The sequence below is a fragment of the Staurois parvus genome, unplaced genomic scaffold (genome assembly GCF_062004578.1).
Source record: "Staurois parvus isolate SC_StPar_1 unplaced genomic scaffold, SC_StPar_1.0 ptg001392l, whole genome shotgun sequence".
In the NCBI taxonomy this organism is placed as follows: domain Eukaryota; kingdom Metazoa; phylum Chordata; class Amphibia; order Anura; family Ranidae; genus Staurois; species Staurois parvus.
Genome location: NW_028319188.1, coordinates 111,847 through 122,238, shown reverse-complemented (window position 1 = coordinate 122,238; position 10,392 = coordinate 111,847). Strand labels below are relative to the sequence as shown.

Sequence of the window (10,392 nt, the reverse complement as noted above, 5' to 3'; positions counted from 1 at the left end):
CCAGCGTCTCCTTCATGGCGTCTGAGCCCAGCAGGGGGAAGAGGACGCCTCTTATATCTCCCAGCCTCGCCCCACCCCAGGGGGCTTAAAGGGCCAGGACAGTGATAGGAGAACCTGATGGGGCCCCGAGGGGGATGTCCAGGGAGGAGACAGAACTCTTCATCAGACCGGCCCCAGACACACGGAACCATTGGGGGTCCCCAGATCTACACGGCTCACAACTTCTCTTGGATTTCTTTTTACTTTTCCAGAAAATCTTCAAATAAGCACTGAACACCGGGGGGGGGGGGGCCCAGGACACAGGAGGGGCCCCAGGACACGGGGGGGCGCAGGACACAGGAGGAGCCCCAGGACACGGGGGGCCCCAGGACACAGGAGGACCCCAGGACACAGGAGGGGCCCCAGGACACAGGAGGAGCCCCAGGACACGGGGGGGGCCCAGGACACAGGAGGAACCCCAGGACACAGGGGGGGCCCCAGGACACAGGGGGGGTCCAGGACACAGGGGGGGCCCCAGGACACAGGGGGGGCCCAGGACACGGGGGGGGGCCCAGGACACAGGAGGGACCCCAGGACACGGGGGGGCGCAGGACACAGGAGGAGCCCCAGGACACGGGGGGGCGCAGGACACAGGAGGAGCCCCAGGACATGGGGGGCCCCAGGACACAGGAGGACCCCAGGACACAGGAGGGGCCCCAGGACACAGGAGGAGCCCCAGGACACGGGGGGGGCCCAGGACACAGGAGGAACCCCAGGACACAGGGGGGGCCCAGGACACAGGGGGGGCCCCAGGACACAGGGGGGGCCCAGGACACGGGGGGGGGCCCAGGACACAGGAGGAGCCCCAGAACACAGGAGGAGCCCCAGAACACAGGAGGAGCCCCAAGACACCAGGGGGGGGTCCCAGGACACAGGAGGATCGGGGGGCCACAGGACACAGGAGGAGCCCCAGGACACAGGAGGGTCCCCAGGACACAGGAGGAGCCCCAGGACACAGGAGGGTCCCCAGGCCACAGGAGGAGCCCCAGGACACAGGAGGAGCCCCAGGACACAGGAGGATCGGGGGGGCCCCAGGACACAGGAGGAGCCCCAGGACACAGGAGGAGCCCCAAGACACCAGGGGGGGCCCCCAGGACACAGGAGGAGCCCCAGGACACCAGGGGGAGGGCAGGACACAGGAGGGGCCCCAGGACACAGGAGGAACCCCAGGACACAGGAGCGGCCCCAAGATGCAGGAGGAGCCCCAGGACACAGGAGGGACTCCAGGACACAGGAGGAGCCCCAGGACACGGGGGGGCAGGACACAGGAGGGGCCCCAGGACACAGGAGGGGCCCTAGGACACAGGAGGGGCGGGGTGCAATCAGCACTGTCTGAGAGAGTATGGGGGATGGGTTAGCTTCACCCTCTCCCCTCTTCCTGCCTCCCCCCCCCCAGCTTCACCCTCTCCCCTCCCCCCCCCACTTTACCTTCTTCCCCCTATGTGTGTATAGATCCCCTTGGTTTGTATGTGGGAATGTGTTGTCGGCTCCCTGGGGGCGGGGAGTAGGAAATTTGATAAGCAGACTGTGTGTGAGACATCCCTCGGGCTGCAGGTTTGGCTCTTCCTGGGCGGGACATCCGCCGGACACGCCTCTCCTCTGCCGTGTATGAGAATATTTCATATTAGCTGCCTCACCTTCTCTTTTCCTTTCTGCTCCCTCAGGAAGATCCTCTCGGTAGGAGAACTTGGACCGATCTCGGGGCCCTCAGGACAATCAGGTCGATCTCACGTGGTTCTCTGGCATGGTCCATGGTTGATTTCTCCTGTGAGGGTCACCTCTGTACACGCCGGTCCCCGATTCCTCATGTGGACATTCTGATGGGAATACATTGCTGGCCATCAGACGTTGGGTGATTATTGTGTGTTGTAGCCAGGGAGGGGCCCGGCCAAGGCGGTGTCAGAGGGGGCCACACTCCGACCAGGGCTCAGAAGGGAACAGGGAACCCAAGATACTCAGCGGCTCCTATGGGGGTAGAGCTACAACCCCTAGGAGTCTCAGGGAAATGTACACAGAGCTGGACTCCCCACCATAACCCATGTGTCTGAGGATTTCATTGGCCCCTGGCCCCTAGGAGCCCCAAAGAGAATGTTCAGAGGGCTAGACTCCCCACCATGACCTACGTATCTGATGATTTATTTGGCCCCTGGCCCCTAGGAGCCCCATAGAGGATATTCAGAGGATTGTACTCCCCAACATAACCCATGTGTCTGATGATTTCATTGGCCCCTAGGAGCCCCATAGAGAGCGTTCAGAGGGTTGGACACCTCACCATAACCCATGTGTCTGATGATTTCATTGGCCCCTAGGAGCCCCATGGAGTGCATTCAGAGGGCCGGACCCCCCACCATGACCCATGTGTCTGCAGAGAGAACTCGGGGTCCCACCAAGACTTCCATCACATTCCATACCAGGAAGAAAATATTCTGGAAACTTCCAAATGGATTTTATTTCTAACAAGGAAATCTCTTCTTCCTCCAAACCCCGCCCCCGAGGGGCCCAACGTCACCAACACTGAAGGGGCATCAGGAGGAAAGAAGTCCGAGATCTTCATGTGGGGGGAGGGATGCTGGGGGAGGGGGGGGGGGAAATCAATGATTGGTGTGTAGGGGGAGGGAAATCGATGATTGGTGTGGGGGAGGAGGAGGGGGGGGATCAGTGATTGGGGGGGGGGGGGGAGCAGGGGGGATCAGTGATTGGTGTGGGGGGGGGGGGGAGGGGGAGAATGAATGATTACTCTGGTTGGGGGGGCCGTGATTGCTGGGGTTGATTGGTGGGATGGGAGTTCAATACTTGGTGATTGGATGAGGGGGGAGGTCAGAGATTGTTGTGGCTGGCGGGGGGAGGGGCGGGCCGAAGAAGTTTCTGTTCCATGTGGGCGGAGTCATCACTTCTTCCCGCGGGTGACACTTTCCACTTCCTTCATCAGGCGGAGGCACTGCTCTTCCTGCCACTGGAGGGCCACACACTGCACCACCACCGGGAGCCCCACACCCCCCTCCATCCCCTGAAAGACAAAGATGGCCGACAATCAGAGTGACATCACACAATCCGGAGACTCTGCACGATGATATCACAGATCTGGGAGGAGTCTCCACTCAGCGATTGTGGAGTCACTCCCATCATTAATGCAAAGAATTGTTTACTGAAAATGTCCCACCCACCGCCCGACAGCCCCGCCCCACCGCCCGACAACCCCTCCCCACCGTCCGAGAGCCCCGCCCCACCGCCCGACAACCCCTCCCCACCGTCCAAGAGCCCCGCCCCACCGCCCGACAACCCCGCCCCACCGTCCAAGAACATCGCCCCACCGCCCGACAACCCCTCCCCACCGCCTTACAAACCCGCCCCACCGCCCGACAACCCCACTCATCTCCTGACAACCCCTCCCCACCACCTGATGACCCCACCCACCTCCTAACAACCCCTCCCACTGTCTCACAGCTCCACCCCACTGCCTGACGACTCCACCCCACCACCTGATCACTCCACCCACTGCCTGATGACCCCGCCTCACAGCTCCACCCCACTGCCTGACAACCCCACCCCATTGCCTCACAGCTCCACCCCACTGCCTGACAACCCCACCCCATTGCCTCACAGCTCCACCCAACCAACTGAAAACAGGTGTCAGTCGGTGGGGTGGAGCCATCAGTGGGTGGGTGGAGCCTGCGGGGTGACCCCTCACGTTGGATGGTGTCACTGACCTGGATGACCTCCTTGTCCCAGAGATCGTTGTGATATCCTCTGTAGTGTGTGAGCTCCTCCTCGTCCTCCGCACTCACCGAGGTGACGGGAACCACTCCGGCCGGGAAGTTCAGGATATTGAAGAGCATGGTGAAGCTGAACCCGGCTGGAAGACACCAAAACCATCACATGTAGGGACCACACAGCATGCCGTACAGCTCCACCCATCACATGCAGGGACCACACGGCACGCCGTACAGCTCCACCCATCACATGCAGGGACCACACGGCACGCCGTACAGCTCCACGTATCCCACCCATCACATGTAGGGACCACACGGCACGCCGTACAGCTCCACGTATCCCACCCATCACATGTAGGGACCACACGGCACGCCGTACAGCTCCACCCATCACATGCAGGGACCACAGGGCACGCCGTACAGCTCCACCCATCACATGCAGGGACCACACGGCACGCCGTACAGCTCCACCCATCACATGCAGGGACCACACGGCACGCCGCACAGCTCCACCCATCACATGCAGGGACCACACGGCACGCCGCACAGCTCCACCCATCACATGCAGGGACCACACGGCACGCCGTACAGCTCCACCCATCACATGCAGGGACCACACGGCACGCCGCACAGCTCCACCCATCACATGCAGGGACCACACGGCACGCCGCACAGCTCCACCCATCACATGCAGGGACCACACGGCACGCCGCACAGCTCCACCCATCACATGCAGGGACCACACGGCACGCCGCACAGCTCCACCCATCACATGCAGGGACCACACGGCACGCCGCACAGCTCCACCCATCACATGCAGGGACCACACGGCACGCCGCACAGCTCCACGCATCCCACCCATCACATGTAGGGACCACACGGCACGCCGTACAGCTCCACCCATCACATGCAGGGACCACACAGCACGCCGTACAGCTCCACCCATCACATGCAGGGACCACACAGCACGCCGTACAGCTCCACACATCCCACCCATCACATGTAGGGACCACACGGCACGCCTTACAGCGACAGGCATCCCACCCATCACATGTAGGGACCACACGGCACGCCGCACAGCTCCACCCATCACATGCAGGGACCACACGGCACGCCGTACAGCTCCGGGCATCCGACCCATCACATGTAGGGACCACACGGCACGCCGTACAGCTCCACCCATCACATGCAGGGACCACACAGCACGCCGTACAGCTCCACCCATCACATGCAGGGACCACACGGCACGCCGCACAGCTCCACCCATCACATGCAGGGACCACACGGCACGCCGTACAGCTCCACCCATCACATGCAGGGACCACACAGCACGCCGTACAGCTCCACCCATCACATGCAGGGACCACACGGCACGCCGTACAGCTGCACGCATCCCACCCATCACATGTAGAGACCACACGGCATGCCGTACAGCGACAGGCATCCCACCCATCACATGTAGGGACCACACGGCACGCCGCACAGCTCCACCCATCACATACAGGGACCACACGGCACGCCGTACAGCTCCGGGCATCCGACCCTTCACATGTAGGGACCACACGGCACGCCGTACAGCTCCACCCATCACATGCAGGGACCACACAGCACGCCGTACAGCTCCACCCATCACATGCAGGGACCACACAGCACGCCGTACAGCTCCACGCATCCCACCCATCACATGTAGGGACCACACGGCACGCCGACAGCTCCAGGCATCCCACCCATCACATGTAGGGACCACACGGCACGCCGTACAGCTCCGGGCATCGCACCCATCACATGTAGGAACCACACGGCACGCCGTACAGCTCCACGCATCCCCCCCCATCACATGTAGGGACCACACGGCACGCCGTACAGCTCCAGGCATCCCACCCATCACATGTAGGGACCTAACGGCACGCCGTACAGCTCCACCCATCACAGGTAGGGACCAAACGGCACGCCGTACAGCTCCACGCATCCCACCCATCACATGTAGGGACCACACGCCATGCCGTACAGCTCCACGCATCCCACCCATCACATGTAGGGACCGCACGCCATGCCGTACAGCTCCACGCATCCCACCCATCACATGTAGGGACCGCACGCCATGCCGTACAGCTCCACGCATCCCACCCATCACATGTAGGGACCACACGCTATGCCGTACAGCTCCACGCATCCCACCCATCACATGTAGGGACCGCAGAGCATGCCGCCCACCTCTAGGTATACCCCCCCAGAATGCTGCATGGCCATCACACAGATCCAGGGCTCCATGAGACCTCCCCCCAGCTCGGCACACATAGACGGCCATCTTGGATGAGATCTGGACTCTCCTCCCCCATCATCACCAACATAGACCTTGGCAACACCCCTACTGATGACGTCTGTGGATACGAAACGCGTCTGGGAGGAGCCCTTGTACTCTGTGACGTCACGCCGCTGCATCACGGAGGTCCGGCGGCCATCTTGCCAATCCAGCTGCTCTGTACTGAGCAATTAAACCCCATCCCAGGACCCCAGGTGATCTATCCGGACCAGAGAGGGGAGGAGCCTGTGACCGGACCCCGTTATAGGGGCCCCCTGAGTGACTTCCCTAACACCCAGATCTACAGAGGAGGGGCACCAGCCGAACCCTAAAGGAGACCTCCGCTTATCTGATCAATGCGCCTCCGGTGAGTGCGCACTCTTACACCAGATCACTCATCGCCGGATCGCTAATCGCCGGATCACTAATCGCTAATCACCGGATCACTAATCGCTAATCGCCGGATCGCTAATCACCGGATCACTAATCGCCGGATCACTAATCACCGGATCACTAATCGCCGGATCACTAATCACCGGATCACTAATCGCTAATCACCGGATGCCTAATCGCCGGATCGCTAATCGCCGGATCACTAATCGCCGGATCGCTAATCGCTAAACACCGGATCGCTAATCTCCGGATCGCTAATCACCGGATCGCTAATCACCGGATCGCTAATCTCCGGATCGCTAATCACCGGATCGCTAATCACCGGATCACTAATCTCCGGATCGCTAATCACCGGATCGCTAATCATTAGTGAGCGGCGGAGTGGAATAGTGGGAGGAGCGGAATAGTGGGAGGAGCAGAATAGTGGGAGGAGCGGCGGAGCGGAATAGTGGGAGGAGCGGAGGACCTAGGAGTCCAGAATCTGCGATTATTCCATACTCCAACATACAAACTGTGACATCACAGGGGGCGGAGTTACCAAAGAGTTTCCCAGGGTGGCCAATATTGAAGGCGGGGGCTGAGCGCAGGACACAGCAGAGCGTCCAGACCGAGCCTCCTCCATTCACCGATAAACTCGCTGCGATATTCCTGAAATCAGAGATGACGGTAAGTGACCCGACTGAACAGAACTCACCGGCAGAGTCACCGGACTTACCTGGATGGCCGTGTAATGTCTCCAGAGAGCCTTCACCGAGCTGCGGGGGGGAGAAGGGGACAGATTAGGGGACCACCGGGGCACAGACTGGTATATAGGGGGCACAGACTGGTATATAGGGGCACAGACTGGTATATAGGGGGCACAGACTGGTATATAGGGGCACAGACTGGTATATACGGGGCACAGACTGGTATATAGGGGGCACAGACTGGTATATAGGGGGCACAGACTGGTATATACGGCACAGACTGGTATATAGGGGGCACAGACTGGTATATAGGGGGCACAGACTGGTATATACGGGACAGACTGGTATATACGGGACAGACTGGTATATAGGGGGCACAGACTGGTATATAGGGGCACAGACTGGTATATAGGGGGCACAGACTGGTATATAGGGGGCACAGACTGGTATATAGGGGGACAGACTGGTATACGGGGCACAGACTGGTATATAGGGGGCACAGACTGGTATATAGGGGCACAGACTGGTATATAGGGGGCACAGACTGGTATATAGGGGGCACAGACTGGTATATAGGGGGCACAGACTGGTATATAGGGGGCACAGACTGGTATATACGGGACAGACTGGTATATACGGGACAGACTGGTATATAGGGGGCACAGACTGGTATACGGGGCACAGACTGGTATATAGGGGCACAGACTGGTATATAGGGGGCACAGACTGGTATATAGGGGGACAGACTGGTATACGGGGCACAGACTGGTATATAGGGGGCACAGACTGGTATATAGGGGGCACAGACTGGTATATAGGGGCACAGACTGGTATATAGGGGGCACAGACTGGTATATAGGGGGCACAGACTGGTATATAGGGGGCACAGACTGGTATATAGGGGGCACAGACTGGTATATATAGGGGGCACAGACTGGTATATAGGGGGCACAGACTGGTATATATAGGGGGCACAGACTGGGGTCATCATACACACGAGTGGTTAGTGTAAAACAAGTCATGTGGCAGTCAGCGGATTGGCGGTTAGAGAATCTGGCAAAGCATTGTGGGTAAGTCGCCTCACCTACCCGACTCCACTGTGCGCCTCCAGGTGGTCGGCAATCCGCGGGAACTACAGGGGGGGAGATACTGATGGTGAGCCTGCAGGGGGCGCTAGAATGACCCCCCCCCCCCCGTGACATGGATGAGATCCCCCCCCGTGACATGGATGGGATCTCCCCCCCCCCGTGACATGGATGAGATCCCCCCCCCGTGACATGGATGGGATCTCCCCCCCCCCCCCGTGACATGGATGAGATCACCCCCCCCCCCGTGACATGGATGGGATCTCCCCCCCCCCCCCGTGACATGGATGGGATCCCCCCCCCCCCTCGTGACATGGATGAGATCACCCCCCCCCCCCGTGACATGGATGAGATCCCCCCCCCCTTGTGACATGGATGAGATCCCCCCCCCCTTGTGACATGGATGAGATCCCCCCCCCTTGTGACATGGATGAGATCTCCCCCCCCCCCGTGACATGGATGAGATCCCCCCCACCGTGACATGGATGAGATCCCCCCCCCCCCGTGACATGGATGAGATCCCCCCCCCCGTGACATGGATGAGATCCCCCCCCCCGTGACATGGATGAGATCCCCCCTCCCCGTGACATGGATGAGATCCCCCCTCCCCGTGACATGGATAAGACCCCCCCTCCCCGTGACATGGATGAGATCCCCCCTCCCCGTGACATGGATGAGATCCCCCCCCCCCGTGACATGGATGAGATCCCCCCTCCCCGTGACATGGATGAGACCCCCCCCCCGTGACATGGATGAGATCCCCCCTCCCCGTGACATGGATGAGATCTCCCCCCCGTGACATGGATGAGATCTCCCCCCGTGACATGGATGAGATCCCCCCCCCCTCGTGACATGGATGAGATCCCCCCCCCTCGTGACATGGATGAGATCCCCCCCCCCCCGTGACATGGATGAGATCCCCCCCCGTGACATGGATGAGATCCCCCCCCCCCCCCCGTGACATGGATGAGATCTCCCCCCCCCCGTGACATGGATGAGATCTCCCCCCCCCCCCCCGTGACATGGATGAGATCCCCCCCCCTGTGACATGGATGAGATCCCCCCCCCTGTGACATGGATGAGATCCCCCCCCCCCGTGACATGGATGATATCTCCCCCCCCCCGTGACATGGATGAGATCTCCCCCCCCCCCTCGTGACATGGATGAGATTCCCCCCCCCCTCGTGACATGGATGAGATCTGCCCCCCCGTGACATGGATGAGATCCCCCCCCCCTGTGACATGGATGATATCTCCCCCCCCCCCCGTGACATGGATGAGATCCCCCCCCTCGTGACATGGATGAGATCTCCCCCCCCGTGACATGGATGAGATCCCCCCCCCTCGTGACATGGATGAGATCTCCCCCCCCGTGACATGGATGAGATCCCCCCCCCTCGTGACATGGATGAGATCCCCCCCCCCGTGACATTGATGAGATCCCCCCCCCTCGTGACATGGATGAGATCCCCCCCCCCCGTAACATTGATGACATCCCCCCCCCGTGACATGGATGAGTCCATTTTGGGGCCACAAGGTGATCTCCCATAGCAACCAGCGGGGCATGGACAGCAGGTGGGTTGCTATGGGTTACCGCACACCCAGTACTGACCTCGGCATCAGCCGGACCACATGAATTGGATTGGGGTCTCCTGGATGGAATTTCATTGGTGCAGAGATGAGGAGGAGGAGCCGACCACCGAAAGTAAGCTTTTCATAGGACAATGCACTTCCATCCCATCAGTGACACCGCTACCACTCCATCCCCTCCCATCAGTGACACCGCTACCACTCCACCCCCTCCCATCAGTGACACCGCTACCACTCCACCCCCTCCCATCAGTGACACCGCTACCACTCCACCCCCTCCCATCAGTGACACCGCTACCACTCCACCCCCCTCCCATCAGTGACACCGCTACCACTCCACCCCCTCCCATCAGTGACACCGCTACCACTCCACCCCCTCCCATCAGTGACACCGCTACCACTCCACCCCCTCCCATCAGTGACACCGCTACCACTCCACCCCCTCCCATCAGTGACACCGCTACCACTCCATCCCCTCCCATCAGTGACACCGCTACCACTCCACCCCCTCCCATCAGTGACACCGCTACCACTCCACCCCCTCCCATCAGTGACATCGCTACCACTCCACCCCCTCCCATCAGTGA

The 10,392-nt window shown here is 60.8% G+C and overlaps 1 protein-coding gene across 1 annotated transcript in view; it reads right to left on the bottom strand.

The window, feature by feature from the left end:
• Nucleotides 1-2,469: 2,469 nt before the first annotated feature.
• The window catches only part of LOC149436250 (vitamin D3 hydroxylase-associated protein-like), a 70,360-nt gene continuing 62,437 nt past the window's right edge, over nucleotides 2,470-10,392 (bottom strand). The window contains 6 exon segments of the mRNA XM_089661815.1: nucleotides 2,470-3,046; nucleotides 3,747-3,892; nucleotides 6,983-7,022; nucleotides 7,024-7,092; nucleotides 7,160-7,199; nucleotides 8,219-8,262. Of these exon segments, the coding sequence (XP_089517941.1) occupies nucleotides 2,927-3,046; nucleotides 3,747-3,892; nucleotides 6,983-7,022; nucleotides 7,024-7,092; nucleotides 7,160-7,199; nucleotides 8,219-8,262 (459 nt within the window). The 3' untranslated portion in view covers nucleotides 2,470-2,926.